At 45.5% G+C, this 22,344-nt stretch overlaps 1 protein-coding gene across 1 annotated transcript; it reads right to left on the bottom strand.

The window, feature by feature from the left end:
• Positions 1-1,081: 1,081 nt before the first annotated feature.
• CD9 (CD9 molecule) lies at positions 1,082-21,190 on the bottom strand. The gene is made up of 8 exons (XM_073649313.1): positions 21,014-21,190; positions 5,958-6,060; positions 4,791-4,888; positions 4,394-4,468; positions 3,946-4,047; positions 3,256-3,342; positions 2,875-2,958; positions 1,082-1,566 (listed from the first exon to the last, which is right to left on the bottom strand). Exons 1-8 carry the CDS (start codon positions 21,077-21,079, stop codon positions 1,501-1,503), a joined length of 681 nt encoding a protein of 226 aa, XP_073505414.1. The 5' UTR covers positions 21,080-21,190; the 3' UTR covers positions 1,082-1,500.
• Between the last annotated feature and the right edge of the window lie 1,154 nt (positions 21,191-22,344).

Below are 22,344 nucleotides of genomic sequence, written 5' to 3'. Positions count from 1 at the left end.
AAGAGGAGAAGCAGGGAAATGAGGACACAAGCAACAGTAAAAGAGGAGATGCGGGGAATTGAGCACACGAGCAACAGTAAAAGAGAAGATGCGGGGAATTGAGCACACGTGCAACAGTAAAAGAGAAGATGCGGGGAATTGAGCACACGTGCAACAGTAAAAGAGAAGATGCGGGGAATTGAGCACACGTGCAACAGTAAAAGAGGAGATGCGGGGAACTGAGCACACGTGCAACAGTAAAAGAGGAGATGCGGGGAACTGAGCACACGTGCAACAGTAAAAGAGGAGATGCGGGGAACTGAGGACACGGGGAACAGTAAAAGAGAAGATGCGGGGAATTGAGCACACGGGGAACAGTAAAAGAGAAGATGCGGGGAACTGAGCACACGTGCAACAGTAAAAGAGGAGATGCGGGGAACTGAGCACACGTGCAACAGTAAAAGAGGAGATGCGGGGAACTGAGCACACGTGCAACAGTAAAAGAGGAGATGCAGGGAACTGAGCACACGTGCAACAGTAAAAGAGGAGATGCGGGGAACTGAGCACACGTGCAACAGTAAAAGAGGAGATGCGGGGAATTGAGCACACGTTCAACAGTAATATAGGAGATGCTGGAATTGAGCACACGTGCAACAGTAATAGAGATGCGGGGAATTGAGCACACGTGCAACAGTAAAAGAGGAGATGCGGGGAATTAAGCACACGTGCAACAGTAAAAGAGATGCGGGGAATTGAGGACACGTGTAACAGTAATAGAGGAGATGCTGGAATTGAGGACACCTGCAACAGCAATAGAGGAGATGCTGGAATTGAGGACACCTGCAACAGTAAAAGAGGAGATGCAGGGGATTCAAGGTGGGTAACCAAGCTTGGGCAATTTTTACAAAAAAGTTTAGTTGTAGACAACCCCTTTAAGGCTGGTTTTACAAGGTCGATTCAGGTCAGAATATAACAGCATCGTAGAGATTTTGCTAGAAAAATTATCAAATTTGAATTAACAAATGCTGAATTAAAGGAATTTTATTGTAATTTTTTTGAAAATTAAGCTACGAGTCCCCATAAAAGTAAAACAGATCATTGGTTTATTTGTACAGGATTTTTATTTTCTAATTAGGTATCAAATTATATTCAACATAAGTTATGTCTTTGATTAATATAAGAAAGGCGCAAATTCAGAATAAACAGGAATAAACTCGTTACGGCCTTGCATACTTATACAATATACATATATGAATTTAACCTATTAACAAATCAGGTACCTTGTATCATTGGTTGAATATCTGAAACATACAGACGAATGGCGAGCTTCGTATTGAAAAAAAGAAAAAAACAAACAAACAATAAAGCCAAGAAAAAAAAAAAAGCCTTGCGTTAAAATAAAAATATAGCACAACTTTATTTTTTAGAAAAGGCTGTTCAAAATACTAAAAACAAACAGACATCATCCCTTTGTACCCACCCCACCCCCCACATGAACTTTTGGTTGACTTTACACTTCCATTATACCATCTCTCTGTTGTTTCGGATAGCGCAACAAAGAATCATGCTGAAGATCATTCCGAATATCTGCAAGATAAAAAGTCCACGGGTTAAAGAAGTTCAGTCTAAAATGTTTTCTAGGACAATAATTAGATGGCAGATCAGTAGATCGAGGAGGACTACAGCGAAGGTCTGACTCCTGGACCAACCAGCGATCAGAAGATCAAGGAGGACTACAGGCCCAGTCTGACTTCCCAGCAATGAGAAGATCAAGGACTATTTGCTGGACGGTCCAGGAGTGAGACCAGCTCTTTAGTCCTCCTTGATCTTCTGATCGCTGGTTGGTCCAGGAGTCAGGCCAACGCTGTAGTCCTCCTTGATTTACCAATTGCTGGTTGGTCCAAGAGTCAGATCGGCGCAGTAGTCCTCCTTGATCTACTGATCAGTGGTTGGTCCAAGAGTTGGATCAGTGCTGTAGTCCTCCTTGATCTACTGATGTGCTGGTCTCACTCTTAGACCAACCGGCAATCAGTAGATCAAGGACTACTGCGCCGGTCTGACTTTTGGACCAACCAGCGATCAGAAGATCAAGATCAAGGAGGACAACAGTGCCGACTCCTGGACCAGTCAATGATAAGGAGATCTAGCTCTAACCTAACTGCAAGACCAACCAGCGATTGGTAGGTCAAGGAAAGTTACAAAGCTGGCCTGACTTCTGGACCAACCAGCCATCAGTAGATCTTAGAGTATTAGAGCGCTGGTCTGAATCCTGGACCAACCAGCGGTCGGTAGATCTAGGAGGACTGCAGCTACAGTTACATTTAGGCGACAAGTGGTTCGGGGCCTTTTTTAAAGCTTACGGTCGCCTTTGACATGCAGAATCTGCCGTAGATGCTTTCTATGCTGATATACAGCCTGCAGGATTTACCCCATCCCACTGCAGATTAATCTGACTTTCACAGTACAGACCATGATGTCTAGACTCTAATTCAACTGCCTCATAAGCATAAATAAGGCTGTTGAGTTCAGGAGAGCAAATCCGCAGTATGCCTGTGGTCCATAGCTGGACCCTAAAAGTCAAATAAAAATGACCTAATACAGGACAGCCTGTGTGATCTGCCCTCCCTGAATACTTAGCTGTTTTTCTCCCATTCTGATCTGTCATGTACATCTTCCTACTCCTGCCTTGAATCTCTAAACTGAGCGAAAGAGAGACTGGGAGCTCCGACACCACTTAAGACATCTGCCTTTGAAAATCTAGATGTGCAGGAACCCCTTTAATAAAAGAGGACATTTCAAGAAGATAACCCATTTTTATAAAAGCCTAACAAGATCAAGCTTTGGAAACCCCGACCAATCAGGCAGTGCAAGCTGCGGACAGCCATACATACGTACCATGACCACTGCAATTCCAATTCCAACTGCTCCAATAATGTGAAATTTCTTGTTGAAAATTTCCGCAATGGCATTTGGACAACCCTGGAAAACGGAAAGAAAATATTACTATATCAAAGCCAGGTCACAATGTCTAAAAGGTCATATCGTGGCTATTATTTTGACATGGGGAGTCCAACCTTTTATTATATGTCTTGCCACCACTAGGGGGAGCTTAGGAGAATACTTTGCACCAAATTATCACTGAGTATACAGGAAACTCCCCCTAGTGGTGGCCGTAGGCAGCCCAAACTTTAGCATTTAAAGGGTTATCCTGGTTGCATAATTTATCACCTATCCTTTCTATAGGTGCATGTTAAAGACTAATCAAGACTATTATACCTGGACAGTTAATTGCTCCAATCCAGACTTGGGACAAATATCCGACAGTAGAGTTTCTGCTCCTATGACTTTACCGCAACAATCCAACTGCAAAAAGACGTAACTTACATCACTGAATCAATAATAGCAAAAAACAGGTATTAAATAAACAAAGATAAACGAGGGAGGGTTTAGTGGTCAGACATTGTGTATATATTATTTACATATATAAAAAGGTAGAGGATGCGTTAAAGAGAAAGATGAGAGGAAGGGACCGCCATGGGGACTGAGCGGGAGGGTCGGAGAGCCATTGGGGTCAGACAGCTAGTGGGGGGGGGGGGGTGAGGGGAGGGTCAAGAAGGAGGGAGGAGCGGATAGCGGGAGGGGAGGGTCAAGAAGGAGGGAGGGACATCCAGGGGAGGGTCAAGAAGGAGGGAGGGACAGAGCCACGGGAGGGTCAAAGAGGGAAAGAAGGACAGCAAGGGGAAGGTCAAAGACGCAAGGACAGACACCCACGGGGGTCTGAGACTGAGGGACAGACAGCCATGGGGCCAGTGACAAACGAAGGGACAACCAGGGGCCAAGACACAGACTAACCTAGCTATCACTAAGGGAAGGACACAAAGGGGAGAATCAGAGAGAAAGAAAAAAAAAAAAAAAGACACAACAGCAAGGTGACTGACGCTTTATTGTAGGGGACCAGAGACTTACAGCAAGATGAATGGACTTCAGGGTTTCCTTCAGAGCAGGGTCTTGGGTCTGCTTATATTTATCATAGGTCTGGTCGTAAAACGTCTGAAGCTCCTCCACTACCTATAGAGAAAGAACAAAAACCATCTCCTGATTACAGCTCTGAAACTACAAAAAAGCTACAGTACGTCAGGAGTTTCTGAAGGAAGAGACAATTCTGCATATGCCTGTACACAATACTTAAACTGTACATACAGACCACATGCTTCAGTGACCAAATAATAATGCTCCTTGGGATCCCATTTTCAAGGGTCCCCTAAGAATTGTGGGGCCCTGGGCAATGGCCCAGTTTGCCCACCCCTAACGCTGATCAGCCTAGTTCCACCATAATACTTGGCTATTATATACATCTAAAATACACTTATTGATTGCATTGTACCCAATGACCAGAAAATATATATTTTTTTACCTTGTCCTTATTGGCAAAACCCCAGATTCCTGCCGCGATTTCAATGGCAAAAATGACGAGAAGGAAAGCAAAGAACTGAAGGGGGCAGAAAAAAAACAAAACACGACAGTAAATAAAAATGCTCCATGAAATCTATACGTACATCAACAGTTTGCTTTACGGAGGCAAACAGCGCCATCATTATCTCTTGGCTATGTCTGGTATTGCAACTAAGCTCTAGTCAAATAGAATTTAGCTACAATACCCGTTTCTCCTCCCAAAAAAGGGGCAATCATAGCTTCAAAACATATTAAAAGGGGAAGAGGCCGCTTTCCACCATCAATGATCAGACCTGAAGGTCATCGATCTTCATGGGGGTGAGGATTTATTTTTTTGACAACAAAACCAAACAACTTACCAGTCCCAGCATGCACTCTGACTCCTGAATTGCACCACAGCATCCAAGGAAACCAACCAACATCATAAGGGCTCCAGCGCCAATCAAGATGTAGACCCCTAGGAGAAGAAACACAGGAGATGCAATGTCCATCTAAAACAAGGTGATCTCTAGACAACCATGAAGAATCAAGAACTACCACTTATGCAAAATATATGGCTGCAGTTATTAAAAAAACAAAAAAAAGTCTACAGTAATCAGATGAGCACTATAGGAGGGGAGTAAAAAAAAATAAAAAAATAAAAATTTAAAAGTATTGAAAATATATATATTTTTCCCCATTTTGCTAGGAATACACTAGTTATCCATAGCAAACAACCTGCAACTACTGAATTTCGTCTGCTTGTAGTCACCACTAGGGGGAGCTTATTCTATACCGTTTATCCACTGAACTCTAAAATAAAAAACAGTATGCAGGAAACTTCTTAGCTCCCTCTAGTGGTGGCTGCCAGAAAAAAAAAAAAAGTAAAGTGTAACCGTCATTTTAGTTTTTAATTCATAAATCAATAGTACATATGAAAATAAGCAATCTTGCAATATATCTTATCAAGAGAAATCTGCCTCGTTCTCCTCCTGGATTGATTTTTTTACTCTCAATTCAAGAGTAAAGTCTGTCCATTTTTCACATTACTGAGATCGGAGATGACAGTTGGTGCTTATAAAATTCTATGAAGAGGGGAGGAGCTCGAGGCCGACCCAGACAGACATTCTGCTGCAAGTTCTCCTAAAACAACAGTGTTACACTTTAAATCTATGGGGAAAAAAAAAGTAACTGTCATTTCATGACACTTGCAGCAGAATGTTTGTGCCTGACTCTAGCTCCGCCCCTCTAATAGAATCTTATGATTTGCAACTGTCATCTCCTATCCCAGTAAAGAATGAAGACACATTTTACAGATTTTCCACCATGAATTTAAAGTGAAAGTTCAGCCCAGGAGGAGAAAGAAGCAGATTTCTCTGAAAAGATATATTACAAAGTTGCTTATTTTCATGTGTCCTATTGATTTCTGAAATAAAAATTAAAATGACAATTCCCCTTAAATTATTGAATTCTATGTCTGGGGCTCAGTTCCAGGAAAAATTGAACCCTAATCGCTACGTATTGATAAAATTAAATGGGAGACTTACCAGTATAAAAGGAACTTGCGCTGGCATCTACCTCAAACATGGTCTTTGTCTGACTGTCGAACCGCAGCCATAGTCCTATTGCGAGAACGGCTGTTCCTGCCAGCTGTGGAGACACAGAACATACATATATATCCGACTTATCGACTAATGTAATAATGAGATAATTATCACACACGATAGGGCGGGAGTCTCAGGGTCACAAAATCACTTATAGAATTGGGAAGCACAGTAATAGGGCAGTCTGATTCCTGACAAATGCACTTATCAGTATTCCACTTCATTACACAGCATCAGCACCATGCGCATGTGCAGTACCCATGCTCATCTGGAGTACAGAAGATAGCAGTGATGGGTCAGCCCCTGTCTCCTCCTCTGTATGTTCTGCTTATGGGAACAATCTCCTACAGAAGCTTATCCCCAGAGTTTGTGAGGCACAGGAACTGAGCCGACCTATCACTGCCATCATCTGTACCGCAAATGAATACAGTCTGATATCAAAGCAGAAAAAAAAATAGACTGGATGAAAGTAGGGGGGTTGGAAGCCACTCAATTGTATTTTTTTTTCTATAATTCTGTCCCGTTCTAAAACTTGGCAAATCACTTTAATAAGGGATAAGTCTAAATTCCTGCAAAAAAAAATTTAAAATAAAAACAAAAACCCCCAATAAAGTGATTTGCAAAGTTTTAGAACTGGACAAAAACATAAAAAAAAGTTTAATTTATAATTTTTGACCAGTTTATAACTTTACAAATCACTTCATTAGGGGTTTTGTTTTGTCTTTTACAGGAAATAGGACAAATCCTCTAATAAAAGGGATCTGCAACATTGGTTTGTCATGTTGCACAAAGTTTAAAAAAAAAAAAAAAAAAAAGCTAAGCTACACATGAGGGGGTTATGATGGCTGATGGCGGCCATATTGATTGCCAGTTAGTTTTCCCTGGAACAGACATTGCTAAAAATGGCAGAATAAAGTTGTAACAATCTGAAGATGACTAAGAAGATAAAAGAAAAAGGAGCTCAATTTCCCTGCAGCGCCCCTACAGGATAAATGAGGCATTGCCCAATTCCTACTGGAGGTTATTGGGATGGCTGAGTAATAAGGGTGAAAGATGCTACCTGGAGGCAGGAAAGGGGAGTGTGGCTTATTAAAGGGGAGTTATTATAGCCACAAAACTGCCCACCTCCTACATGCCAAAAGACTAAAGTTTGGAAGTTCTCACATATCGGGCAGAAATCTGCACACCTAAAGTCTGTCTTATTAGCATTCACTAAATGCAAGATATTGTTCTCTGTTATCAGCCAGTTTAAGTTAATATAAAAAAAAAAAAAAAAAAAAATCCCCCATAACCACTACTTTATCTTATATCTCTAGTTGCAAGAACTTCCGGATACAGTTACGTGTGTGACAGATCGCATGCAATTTTGAGGTTAGTGGCCCTTTAATAGTGGAAGCCAGGTGAAACCGCTCTACCCAAATTTTCCACAAAGATGACTCATTGTTCTCCGGTGTAAGGCAGCAATAATGAAGCCACGAATTACTGCTCAAACTGGTTTTTCTCACATCGCTCAAGACGGAGTGGAATGGGAATTCTCGCACACCGAAACGAAATAGTCACATGAGACGAGAACACGTCCTCTTTGATTCTAACAAAAAAAAAAGTATGATACTAATTTTGAGCGCCGTAGCCGCGAATCAGGCGCCCCCCAGGATGAGCCGTAGCCGCGAATCAGGCGCCCCCCAGGATGAGCCGTAGCCGCGAATCAGGCGCCCCCCAGGATGAGCGCAGTAGCCGCGAATCAGGCGCCCCCCAGGATGAGCGCAGTAGCCGCGAATCAGGCGCCCCCCAGGATGAGCGCCGTAGCCGCGAAATCAGGCGCCCCCCCAGGATGAGCGCCGTAGCCGCAAATCAGGCGCCCCCCAGGATGAGCGCCGTAGCCGCAAATCAGGCGCCCCCCAGGATGAGCGCCGTAGCCGCAAATCAGGCGCCCCCCAGGATGAGCGCCGTAGCCGCAAATCAGGCGCCCCCCAGGATGAGCGCCGTAGCCGCAAATCAGACGCCCCCCAGGATGAGCGCCGTAGCCGCAAATCAGGCGCCCCCCAGGATGAGCGCCGTAGCCGCAAATCAGGCGCCCCCCAGGATGAGCGCCGTAGCCGCAAATCAGGCGCCCCCCAGGATGAGCGCCGTAGCCGCAAATCAGGCGCCCCCCAGGATGAGCGCCGTAGCCGCAAATCAGGCGCCCCCCAGGATGAGCGCCGTAGCCGCAAATCAGGCGCCCCCCAGGATGAGCGCCGTAGCCGCAAATCAGGCGCCCCCCAGGATGAGCGCCGTAGCCGCAAATCAGGCGCCCCCCAGGATGAGCGCCGTAGCCGCAAATCAGGCGCCCCCCAGGATGAGCGCCGTAGCCGCAAATCAGGCGCCCCCCAGGATGAGCGCCGTAGCCGCAAATCAGGCGCCCCCCAGGATGAGCGCCGTAGCCGCAAATCAGGCGCCCCCCAGGATGAGCGCCGTAGCCGCAAATCAGGCGCCCCCCAGGATGAGCGTCGTAGCCGCAAATCAGGCGCCCCCCAGGATGAACAGCGCAGAGACTATACCCAGATATGGTGAATAATGGTGGGGGGAGGGGAGGGCATAGGACGGTTGTATCTAAATTTACAGTCTGTGGTAACATTCACACTGAAGGCATCAAAACTATGCATTAACACATGTGGAATTATATACTTAACAAAAAAGTGTGAAACAACTTAAAATAGGTCTTATATTCTAGGTTCTTCAAAGTAGCCACCTTTTGCTTTGATGACTGCTTTGCACATTCTTGGCATTCTCTTGATGAGCTTCAAGAGGTAGTCACCGGAAATGGTCTTCCAGCAATCTTGAAGGAGTTCCCAGAGACGCTTAGCACTTGTTGGCCCTTTTGCCTTCACTCTGCGGTCCAGCTCACCCCAAACCATCTCGATTGGGTTCAGGTCTGGTGACTGTGGAGGCCAGGTCATCTGGCGTAGCACCCCATCACTCTCCTACTTGGTCAAATAGCCCTTACACAGCCTGGAGGTGTGTTTGGGGTCATTGTCCTGTTGAAAAATAAATGATGGTCCAACTAAACGCAAACCGGATGGAATAGCATGCCGCTGCAAGATGCTGTGGTAGCCATGCTGGTTCAGTGTGCCTTCAATTTTGAATAAATCCCCAACAGTGTCACCAGTAAAGCACCCCCACACCATCACACCTCCTCCTCCATGCTTCACGGTGGGAACCAGGCATGTAGAGTCCATCCGTTCACCTTTTCTGCGTCGCACAAAGACACGGTGGTTGGAACCAAAGATCTCAAATTTGGACTCATCAGACCAAAGCACAGATTTCCACTGGTCTAATGTCCATTCCTTGTGTTCTTTAGCCCAAACAAGTCTCTTCTGCTTGTTGCCTGTCCTTAGCAGTGGTTTCCTAGCAGCTATTTTACCATGAAGGCCTGCTGCACAAAGTCTCCTCTTAACAGTTGTTGTAGAGATGTGTCTGCTGCTAGAACTCTGTGTGGCATTGACCTGGTCTCTAATCTGAGCTGCTGTTAACCTGTGATTTCTGAGGCTGGTGACTTGGATAAATTTATCCTCAGAAGCAGAGGTGACTCTTGGTCTTCCTTTCCTGAGGCGGTCCAATGTGAGCTAGTTTCTTTGTAGCGCTTGATGGTTTTTGCAACTGCACTTGGGGACACTTTCAAAGTTTGCCCAATTTTTCAAACTGACCTTCATTTCTTAAAGTAATGATGGCCACTCGTTTTTCTTTACTTAGAATTTGTATTATGGCAAGAAAAAAGCAGCTAACAGTCTATTCAGTAGGACTATCAGCTGTGTATCCAACAGACTTCTGCACAACACAACTGATGGTCCCAACCCCATTTATAAGGCAAGAAATCCCACTTATTAAACCTGACAGGGCACACCTGTGAAGTGAAAACCATTTCCAGTAACTACCTCTTGAAGCTCATCAAGAGAATGCCAAGAGTGTGCAAAGCAGTCATCAAAGCCAAAGGTGGCTACTTTGAAGAACCTAGAATATAAGACATATTTTCAGTTGTTTCACACTTTCTTGTTAAGTATATAATTCCACATGTGTTAATTCATAGTTTTGATGCCTTCAGTGTGAATGTACAATTTCCATAGTCATGAAAATACAGAAAAATCTTTAAATGAGAAGGTGTGTCCAAACTTTTGGTCTGTACTGTATGTGACACGCCCCCTGGGCCTGTGTGGTGCAGGGGATACCCGAAGCCGGATCTCTGGGGGTTGTAGTCTCCGTGGCACTGACCCGGTCCGTGCCCAGGGTGGTCAATTCAGTGGCAGTCTTAGTGTAATAACAAGTGTCCGACTACGCCACCCGTGGATTGCGGTCAGTGAGGACCACCGCTGCGCTGCAGACCGCTGAGGCTGATGTTGTATGCGCAGCCAAGTATGGGATAACTCCCCACGGGAGAAGTATTGCCTCAGGGCAGCTAGTGTGAATGATGGGAGTGATGGTGTGAGCGTCCCAGTACTAATGGTGCTGGTGCGGCGATGAAACACAGACGTGTGGTTGCAATTTCCAATGCTTTACTCACAGTTCTTTACTGGTCCTAGTCACCTCGGTACCAGCGGTGACTGCCCAAGCCGTGCTGCGTCCACCAGGCAAGGGGCTCGACCAACTCCCAGGCAATTCCAGAGCGTGGGACAGGGCTCCCTTCTCTTCCCTTCTGTTGGCGAAACCTATCTCCGGTTTCCCTGACCCTATACGGTATGCTTTCCTGGTGGATGTAGTGAGGGGTCGCACCAAGATGTGGTCACAACCTCCGGTCTTTGGCTGAGGAATTTGTTGCCTCCACCAATTTGGGTCCCGGTACCCTGCTCTGCCAACCCTTCACCCACAATCTCCTGGGCCTTTGGGGTTCCCTCTGTCCTCGTGTCTCTAGGCCTTTCTTTGTGTTCCTGTTCCTTTCTCACTTTCCTTTCTGTTCCTTCTCCTCTCTCTCAGGCCCCGGCCTCCTGACAAGGCCTGCCCGTGGAGCAGAGCCCATGCAGCAGCTCTGCTCCCTGTCACTTCTCCTCAGACTGAGCTTCCCCGACTGCACACCGTTCTAAGATGGTTTGAGGTGCAATACCCCTGTAGCAGCCAAGCCCTCGGGGTGCTACATTTGTACTAGCTGCATAGTCCCCCCCTTAATAAGAGTCATCTGTAGATCCCACTCCCTCAGTAACACAGTGCCAGAAACTCCCTCAATAACAGTGCCAGCCACAACAGTTTATCCAAAAGGGGCTAGACAACGGCTCAGACCACGACACTGCTCGCCCCGGGCCAAAGATTGCTCTGTGCCGCTGCCAAACAATAACAATAATAGGTGGACAGTCTAGGCCTAACTCAATCCCCATCAACAAGGAATAAAGTACTTTTAAACAGTTGGTGAAAATCCAGGTGAAGGCGTGGGCAGCATACGGGGAAGCTGTAGAATGATGACAGCAGCAGAGGAGGAGTGAGCTGACTTTGTAGGAGGCAGTGACCAGTCCAAGCATGTGATGCTGTCAGTGAGGAACGGCTGATGTGATGGCAGCATCATGATGTGAGGAGGAGGAAGGGGAAGTTTGTGGGAAGTGACAGTAAAAAGAAGAAAAGTCCACACCATATCATGTGGATGAAGCCACATGGTCCAAAAATTTCCATAGTTTTTTTGAGAAATGTTTCAAAGAGAAAAATTGTGGAGGGCCTCTACAGATTCAAATTTCCAAAACTTAATCCCGGTCCGCTAATTGATAAGTCACCCTTCAAATGATTCCTCCAATTACCCCTGAAGTTCACATGATCTGTACCGAAAGTCATAGACAGTTATGTCTTTACTCTTTCTTCCCCTAGAAAGTTAGGACCAGCGCTTATCTCTGGATTCGGAACATCCAGGCAGATAATGGATATAGAGGTGGCGGTGCAACACAGTCCTCTACATTCACTTCTATGGGAGTCACAGAAAAAGCTTTGCAAGCTTTCTCGGCTAACTCCCATAGAAGTGAATATAAAGAGTGCAGGGTATATAGTATAGGGGTTGGTGGACCTCAAATGTCATAATCTATCTCACATCTATATTATTATATACACTTCGCATATGCGAAAAATGTCTTGAATGAGAAAAACACCTTTAAGATCCCAAATCTCAAACCTCAGGCGGCGACACAGGCCACTTTCCCCCATCTCAGGCTCATACTCCCCAACACCATTCTTGGTAGAAGAGGAGCTGCCCCCCATCCCTGCCTAAGAATACCAAAACTAGACAAGACCACCCAGCTTTGCATAAATGACGCCCCCCTTCTTTTGACCCAGGACACTCCTGATTTTGCCAGGATTGTGGCTGAAAAAAAAATAAAATCGGAAGAGACCTGCAAAATTTGTCACTTCTGGCAACTATGCAAGCAGTAGGTGTCACTAGACTGAGGGTTGCACTTACACATGTACAGATATGGTGGAGCTACTAGGCCATGGAGCAATATCCCAAATATTAATATCCACTTACTCATAAAAACGTCAGCAAGAGTCCACAATTCTCACAAAATAAATGAAAAGATCCACAAAAGTCATAATTCTAAGGCCCAATCCCTCTAAGGCCCAATCCCTCTAAGGCCCAATCCCTCTAAGGCCCAATCCCTCTAAGGCCCAATCCCTCTAAGGCCCAATCCCTCTAAGGCCCAATCCCTCTAAGGCCCAATCCCTCTAAGGCCCAATCCCTCTAAGGCCCAATCCCTCTAAGGCCCAATCCCTCTAAGGCCCAATCCCTCTAAGGCCCAATCCCTCTAAGGCCCAATCCCTCTAAGGCCCAATCCCTCTAAGGCCCAATCCCTCTAAGGCCCAATCCCTCTAAATATTTCACAGACATAAGTTTGCTCCAACGCTAATTATATTTCTAAACAACATCAAAAGACCTAATAACCTCCTTAAGTTGCAACGCTAAGAGCTCAGCCCTGTTTACACCAGGCGGCTGCGGTTTACACGACGGCCATTAGGCATATACAAGAACAGATGTATTATAACTAAAACAGCCCAATAATAAAAGTCAAGGCCATAAATGGAATACAAACAAATGTCAGACTTATTTATGGGTTGACTTCGAAGGCCAAATACATGTCTGGATATAAAAGGGTATGTATACTTTTGCAAATAATTGTAACTTTCAGCCCCAGCACTTAAATACAAAAAAAAAAAAAAAAAAAAGCAAAGAAGTGAAGAATTAAATATCTGATTCTACTGAATTGTTTATTCAGCTCTTATGGTAACACACAGGTTTGCATAGTTCTACATAGGGTTTATTTATAATCTAGATTTTTCCTGTAGTCACGTGTTACTCCAATCCCTCTGCTCCTTCTTGATACCCTGCAGCCAGTAGAAGAGGGGGCAGATAGAATGGAGTAACACGTCTAACTGCAGGATCTGACTACAGATGTTTGTTTGTAGTCTGTAACCATGGAAACAGATCTGCATAGAAACCTGGATTGTATTCCATGTCTAATTGTGATGTAACGCACCCTCATCACCAGTCAAGGACTTTCACTCCTGAGCTCAGAAAAAAAAATTGACAAATTCCTGATATAACTCATCCCCCTCACAGAAATGTCACCAGCCCACTCCCACTGTGATTGTTATAAACCCACCTAAGATAACCCGTCACTATCACGGTCATGTCACCAGTCCTAAAATGAGATTTCCCACTCACTGGGATGTCAATATACCTCTCCCCCCCTCAATGTGATTGTCATAAGTGCACCTAAGATAACCCCCACTCGTCACTATCATGTCAGCAGCCCTCCCGAAATGACGAGATCCCCCTCACAGTGATGTCAGCAGCCCTCCCGAAATGACGAGATCCCCCTCACAGTGATGTCAGCAGCCCTCCCGAAATGACGAGATCCCCCTCACAGTGATGTCAGCAGCCCTCCCGAAATGACGAGATCCCCCTCACAGTGATGTCAGCAGCCCTCCCGAAATGACGAGATCCCCCTCACAGTGATGTCAGCAGCCCTCCCGAAATGACGAGATCCCCCTCACAGTGATGTCAGCAGCCCTCTCGAAATGACGAGATCCCCCTCACAGTGATGTCAGCAGCCCTCCCGAAATGACGAGATCCCCCTCACAGTGATGTCACCAGCCCTGCCGAGATGACGAGATCCCCATCACCGTGATGTCACCAGCCCTGCCGAAATGACTAGATCCCCATCACCGTGATGTCACCAGCCCTCCCGAAATGACGAGACCCCGCTTACCGTGATGTCACCAGCCCTGCCGAGATGACGAGATCCCCATCACCGTGATGTCACCAGCCCTCCCGAGATGACGAAATCCCCTCATTGTGATGCCAGCAGCTATCCCCCTCACTGTGATGTCACCAGCCCTCCCAAGCAGAGTGTCTCCCCTCAATGTGATGTCACTAACCCACCCGAGAGAAGCCTTCCCCCCTCACTACGATGTCACAAGCACAAACTTCCTGAGATAACCCCCTTCATCACTGTGATGTCACTAGCCCCTGAGACCATCACTCTCCCTCATTATGATGTTACCAGTTGCTGTCACTCACTACAACGTCACTAGCCCTCCTGAGATGAAGAGATGCCCTCTCGTTGTGATGTCAGTGGACCTCTTGGGAAGAGCCCTCCAACTTACTGTGATGTCACTATCCCCCTCCCTGTGAGACTTGTTTACTCCACTGTAATTTCAGCAGCCCCTCTCACCCTAGTGAAGCTGCTCCTTTCCAATGATATCCCTTTAATTTCCAGGATACAGTACCATAAAATGTTTGTGCGGAGTCCTCTCTGGAAACCCTATAGTCAGGTCACCAAAACACATGATGTCATAGTGGACATTGCCCTATAACTGCAGTATAATGTCTAGTGCCGTGCGTCGTATACTGTATATGCATGTAAGGGGAAAACCCCTTTAATTCCTTACATGGACTTTATAGACAAATCTTTGAGATAAAGTTTACAATGTGACTAGTCGTTCTCTTTCCCACGCCCTCTGCCATTTTTTTATTGGGGTTGTGGTGGCATCGGCCACTTCAAATCTTATGCCTTATATGATGCCTTTCGGTTTCCCTTCCAGAAACAGCGCCACTCCTGCTTGTAGGTTGTGTCTGGTATTGCAGGAGAGTAGCTGCGAAGAGCAGCTATGAAGGACTTAGCTTGACTATGTATTTAAATGGATTTCAAAAGCAAAAAGGAATTAAAAACAAAACATGGCAGCTAACTTCTAAAAATGGTGCCACACCTGTCTACAGGTAATGTCTGGTATTGCAGCTTAGTCACTGAAGTTAAAAGGGCTGAGCTGCAATACTAAATGTAACTTGTGGACCGGTGTTTGAAAGACAGCAACCATATTTTTCTACTTCTGTAAAATCCCTTTAAAGTTGACCCATCACTTGCCAGAAATATGTCATTCTTTTTGGAACTTGCTTAAACGCCGCTGTTCTCCTGAATCCGGCGTCGTATTTCTTCTGATCCTGCGCCTCTCCGTTCCAGAGATATGGCTTCTTTCTTCCCTGTATTTAAATCTAGTAATTTTATCCAAGTGGGCGTGATCCTCAAGAAAACTCCCATGAAGAGCTGAAGACCAAGCCCACTTGTCTAAAAAGACTAGATTTATATACAGGGAACAGAAGGCCATATCTCAGGAACGGAGAGGCGTAGGAACAAAAGTAAAACGTCGCCGGATTCAGGAGAACAGCGGCATTTATGCCAGGTAAAGAGATTTAAAGAAGTTCTCCAATCTACAATATTTTTTTCACCTATGCATTATGCTACACACTTGCCAGTTTCTGTCTGTGCTATATTTTCTAGCAACCACTGGAATCCATCAGCTATTTAGCACTGATCATCCCTCCCCAAAAAAAAAAAAGTTCTGCAGATTGGAATATCGCTTTAATTTGACCAAGCTGCAATATCAGACACAACTAGAGATCAAGAGTGGCACTGTTTTTTGGGAAAAAAAAAAAAAAAAAAAAATAGTCCAATCATTTAGATTTATCTCCTCTTTTTTAATGACTGACCCAGAAATTTCAGTAGTAACATACACCTCGTGAATGTTCTCTGGAACAAGAGAACATTTGATCTACAGAAACCAGAGGAAATAAGAGGAACGGACACGAAGCGGTGCCCCTTCATAGCCCCTCACACACCATGTGAAACCTCAAACAATCCTTGCGGTGAAGGCGTGGAGGCCTTGTGACATCACAGCAGACGGGCGATTACCACAGCACAATGGCCTTTTCAAGACAGCAGATCAAGAATGACAAGTATTTCAGAAGAAGGGTCACAGAAGAGGCGGCCTGAGCTAATATTTACATTTCTAACCTCTCCTTCACGCTATCCCTGTGCCACATAGGGGCCCCATACTTTCGGAAAGCTCATCAGAACAAGAATCAACTAGTAATTGTCATTAGCTCAGTTCCTAAAGCTGCTCATACACCTTAGACTGAGCACTTGGCAGACAGTCATCTATCCGGACCCTTCAAAAAAAAAAAAAAAAAAAAAATGCACACCCAGCTTGTCCAATCATTCATGAGTTTTCAATGGGCTAAAGGATAAGAGATTGCCAGAGACCTCTGGTTTTGGCTTATTTGCCCATAAAAAAAAAAAAAAGGATTGGGCCTAAGGATTCAACATGCCCACTCATTCTCCTTCCAAACATTATCTAATGAGAGAGAATCACATACGATTGTCAGCTGGTCCTGCCAAAAATCGGAGAACTTTATTCTAATGCATAAATGCAATCTACAAAGAGGTTTTTGAAGGGGACCTGTCACTGGATTTTTTTTGTTTAAACCAAGTACCTTGTCCAATTGGCGCCACTTCACTGATTCGGAAACAGTTTTTATTTTTCTTCTGTGCCCCTCCGTTCCAGAGTTATGCCCACCGGTAATAAAGAAGCAAATTTCCCTTTAACTAACTGGGCATGTACCACAGAATTTCTGTGGGTGTGGCCTTGTTTTGATTGGCCAGCGTCAGAGGAGAAGTGAAAAACGCCCACAGAGATGTTCCATGGTATACGCCCCTTTATTTCCCGGGGGCATAACTTTGGAAAGGAGGGGCACAGAAGAAAAAGAAAAACGCTTCCAGAATCAGTGGAACAGTGGCAGTTAGAGGAGGTACTCAATTGAAATAAAAAAAAATCCAGTGAACGGTCCCCTTTAAGTATTTGTCTGAGTATTAAAAGCTATCGATGAAAAAGATAGGTGATAACTTGCAGATCAGTGGGGATCCAATCCTTAAAATTGGGTTCAGGAATGCACTGTTGGGAGTGTAGAGGTAGGTCCTCCAGCAAGTCCTATACAGAATGAATGAAGCGGTGATATGTGGCCACCACTCCATTTCGATTGGCATTACAGAACTACGTTCTCAGGATCGGTATAGACCCCAGGGGTCGAACTGATCCACAACTTATTATCTTAGCTTCGCATAGGTGATAAGTCTTTAATAATGTGAATAAACCTTTAAAAAGGTGGTAGTGCCCTCCCCACAATCCCTTTTGACCTCAGACCGTGAAACCTGAATGTGTGAATTCGGCTCAACCATGAGACCTTTGTTCGGGAGTATGGTGCATCCAACCTTCTTGGCGGAACTATGATTGTAGAAGTCTTTTAACCCAATTGAATCTATGGAGCCCTTGAGATGAGCGGCACCAGATGCACCTGGTAGCAGCTTAGCTCCTCATTGTCAGTAGAAATCTGGGTACTGGTGCCAGGTGGGTGCCAACAAGCCACAATGTCCCCAAAAAAAAAAAAAAAAAAAAACTAACACCAATTGTTGTACGTCACAGATTCGGAATCTTGTGGGATTTCCCCTTTAAGAGAGACTGGCGAGATGGAGCACAATCCTCCCTTTATGAGACATTTCTCCTGCCAATGTTTGTGAAACAATGAACAGACATGTAGGCCGGCCTAGCGAGCCGCTCCACGCCCTGACAAATCACTACAGCGGCAGAGCTCCTAATCATGTCAGCCACAGAAACAGAGGAGTCCTCGGAGCATCATCTCAGGAGGGGGTGGGAGAAGGCTGCGACATAACCTGCTGGAGTGGGGACTCCCTAAAGAGGTCACAGTATTACATATCCAGCCAGGAGGCTGCAGAAAAACAGGCCTACAGCTTTCAACAAGGATAGGTCCCAGAAGGAAGAGGATTTTAGAGTTTAAAGATGACCCATCACTTGTCATAAATAGATATATTTTTTTTTATTTGGTGTAAATGCCGCTGTTCTCCTGAATCCGGCGATGTTTTTCTTTTCTTCCTGCGCCTCTCCGTTCCTGAGATATGGCCCTCTCTTTCTTGTAGTCTTGTTAGCCAAGTGGGTGAATCTTGTTGATGACTACACCCACTTGGATAACAAGGCTAGATTTTTATCCAGGGAAGAAAGGGCCATATCTCGGGAACGGAGAGGCGTAGAAGCAAAAGAAAAACATCACCGGATTCAGGAGAACATCAGCATTTACACCAGGTAAAGGGTGTGTGTAATATATATATATATATATATATTTATTCTCGCAAGTGCCATCCAAAAAATTACATATTTAGGGCAAGTGCCATCCAAAAATTACATATTTAGGGCAAGCGACAGATCTTCTTTAAAGGGGTTCTCCTGTTGGACAATTTTGCCATGGTAAGCTCTACTGCAGCTGGAACCCTAGTGATCATCTGTGGTGGAACCTGAGAGCAAGTGTTTTCAATTTCCCTACAGCGTCACCTTCAATAGAAAAGAGGCATTACACAATTCTCATAAAAATCTTAAAAACTTCCAAAATAATTCAAGGACATGTTTGGTTCTCCTAAGCAAGAGATGTTCTTCCATGACCGTGGGTCTTCTGATCTGAACTTACAGCCTCATATATGACCATGACCTGCGGTCGGTCTGGGCGTTGAGAGCCGTCTGACAGAGTTGTGGGCTGTTTTAGGACAGCCTGTTCCTTCTTTTCCATAATAGTCCTGGTTAAAGTAATTTATGGAATTGCTTTCTATGCAGTTTCCTATTAAAAAGAGCAAAGGCCCACCACATGCTTTCCAGTTGGGTGGCAAATTCCTCTTAGACCTGGGCAACAAATCACGGGCAATGGTCTTAAAGGGCCACCTGTGCAAATGACTTCAGCGTGGCAGCACATCTGCTGCTTCCATCCGTGTTGATCACCCCTAGAGGAGGGGAGGGAGTGTTCTCCTTCAAGGATTTGTCCATTTTGGCTCCCAATCTTGAGTAGTAGGTGGCTGCTATCGTTAGGGGTCACTTGTGTCCTTACTACTGGGAACAATCTTATAGCGTAGGTCTGCTCTATTATAAATGCCCATTTTCTCAACATCGCCACCAAGTGGTAAAAATAAGTACTGCAGGTTTCCATTGCAAATCGCCTTCCAAGGCATGATTGTCCACTGTCTCCTTTTAATCTACATTATATGGGGTGCTAATGCAACAAATCAGAATTCCCACCACATTTGGTCCCCAGTAGAAGGTTGATAGGAATAACATCCATGATGATGGCACCTGGCATCTTTTGATCTCCGCTCTCCAGCATAAAGCAAACCATCCCAACATCTGTATATTCCATCACATCCAGATGCTAACTCCATTACCTTGTATGAAGGGGTTAACAGCTGTATAAGGAGGGCCGGGGGTTAACATATCCAAGTCCCAAAATGGGCAGAGCAGTCGCTTTTTAGTATCTGTAGGACTACAAGTACCATCACACTTTCCTAGACAGACACTGGGAAAGCTGAAATGTGGGATTAATTCCTACCCTTGAGTGGAACTACAACCCCCAGCATCCAGAGATCGGTCAACGTATACTATGTGGAGAACAACAAGTACCATCATATCAATCACCTTATCCACCTGTATATCTGGCGCACACTCACAGTAAGAAAACGGATGGCGAAGTGTCAAGTTTAGGCAACCCAACAATTAATTAATACCAGTACTTTCCTGTTGTAGGACTATAAGTCCCAGCATCTATAATCACACTAGAAATTCTTTAGCAGAACTAAAAGTCTCAGCCAAACACTAAAGGGGGTTCAATTCTTACATAGAGCCGGGCTGTACAAGTAGAAGCACAACCAGACATCTTGTTTTTTTTGTGGTACTACAAGTCCCAGGCAAGGGTACCAGATCAGATTGGATGAATGCTTAACCTATTCTGAATAGAGTAGAACTACAAGTACCAGCATGGTATGTTGGAGGGGTAAATATTACATAATGTGGGGGGTGCAAATTGGTGGAGGAAATCCAGCTTATGTGAAAGTAGGAGTCCCAGCACACCCATCCCAACGCAGGGAGGAAAAAAAACAGTGAGGTTCAGCGTGTGCCTGCGCAACATGGTAGAACAAAACAAGCGAGAATTTATGGTTATTTATATATTAAAAAACAAAAATATAACCACAACGCATAAAATACTAAAGTATAGCACATAAAACACAATATACTTACTAGTCATAGCACAGCATAAAAACACAAATGTAACTCACAACATAACACATGCCATAAACATAAAATACAGTATATAAAAAACAAAACAATACACAACATATAACCCAAAGCATAGCACAACATACAATATAAAACACAACATATAAAGCAGCGTATAAACAAATGCAACATACAAAACACAGCATATAACCACATAAAACAGATAATATAGCACAACATATAAAAGAACATATAGGGTAAAACACAGCATATAAACCACAACATACCATATGTAAGATTGTAAGATCACACACCATAGCACCAATACAACATGGAAATAACATGATACATGACATACAACATATAAAACCAAGCCTATAACAAACATAAAATAATACACAACATAACACAGCATATAACAAACACAAAATAACAAATCCCAGCAGGTAACAACATAAAACACAAGTTACAAAGTAACACCACAAGACTAAAGTTCCCAGAGAGGCACCAGCACTTCACCCCTGAGCTCAGACTTCCCCCCAACTCCTTGTCTGCACCTCCCTGCCCCCTCCAGCTTTCCTTCACCCTCCTCACATTTGCCCCCCAGAGCTGACACTCACCCAGAAGATGAAGTTAAAGGCAAAGAGCAGGTATTTAATGCACTTAGTTCCCCCTTTGACCGGCATGATGAAGTTGTGTCCGCACTGAACTCCTCCGAAGTTACTAATGTCTCCAGCAGCGGCTGATCTCAGGGTGTGCCGCCTCCAGCCCTGCCTTACAAGCAATGCTGCGCCCAGCCTCTGCTCTGGCGCCCCCTGCCGGCGGACACTCCCACTGCTGGCTCAGGTTACTGCCACACCTTCATGGTGTAGTGTGTGCATAGGATTATTGTTACTAGAGGCCATTATTCACTCATTGGATTTATTTCCTGTTCATTGTAAGATCGGCAGCGTAGTACAGAGGCAGATCGACTCCTGTAAGAAAAGGATCCCACGGAGTCACTCACATGAGTGGGGCTGATTTTATAAGGGGTTATCCTGGTCAATTCTCTGCCATGACTTCACACTGGGCATGGAAAGACGCTGCGGCACGCGGGGCTGATGGAGTTGGCCAGACACACTTTCCCACCCGACGCCACACTTTCCACCTGATGCCGCACTTTCCCATTTGACGCCGCACTTTCCCACCCAATGCCGCACTTTCCCACCAGACGCCGCACTTTCCCACCCGACGCCGCACTTTCCCACCAGACGCCGCACTTTCCCACCCGACGCCGCACTTTCCACCTGACGCCGCAGCTTCAAACCTGATGGCACACTTTCCCACCCGATGCCGCACTTTCCCACCAGACGCCGCATTTTCCCACCTGACGCCGCACTTTCCCACCAGACGCCGCACTTTCCCACCCGACGCCGCACTTTCCCACCAGACGCCGCACTTTCCCACCCGACGCCGCACTTTCCACCTGACGCCGCAGCTTCAAACCTGATGGCACACTTTCCCACCCGATGCCGCACTTTCCCACCAGACGCCGCACTTTCCCACCTGACGCCGCACTTTCCCACCAGACGCCGCACTTTCCCACCCGACGCCGCACTTTCCCACCCGACGCCGCACTTTCCACCTGACGCCGCAGCTTCAAACCTGATGGCACACTTTCCCACCTGACGCCACACTTTCCACCTGATGCCGCACTTTCCCATCTGACGCCGCACTTTCCCACCCAATGCCGCACTTTCCTATCTGACGCCGCACTTTCCCACTCAATGCCACACTTTCCGACCCGACGCCACACTTTCCACCTGACGCCGCACCTTCAAACCTGATGGCACACTTTCCCACCTGACGCCGCACCTTCCACCTGACGCTGCACTTTCCCATCTGACGCCGCACTTTCCCATCTAACGCTGCACTTTCCCACCTGACGCTGTACTTTCCCACCTGATGCCGC

This window comes from Phyllobates terribilis, unplaced genomic scaffold (assembly GCF_046119375.1).
Source record: "Phyllobates terribilis strain yellow unplaced genomic scaffold, ASM4611937v1 Scaffold_10__3_contigs__length_209671492, whole genome shotgun sequence".
In the NCBI taxonomy this organism is placed as follows: Eukaryota; Metazoa; Chordata; class Amphibia; order Anura; family Dendrobatidae; genus Phyllobates; species Phyllobates terribilis.
Note: the sequence above shows the minus strand (reverse complement) of the source record. Positions and strands in the feature narration are given on the sequence as shown.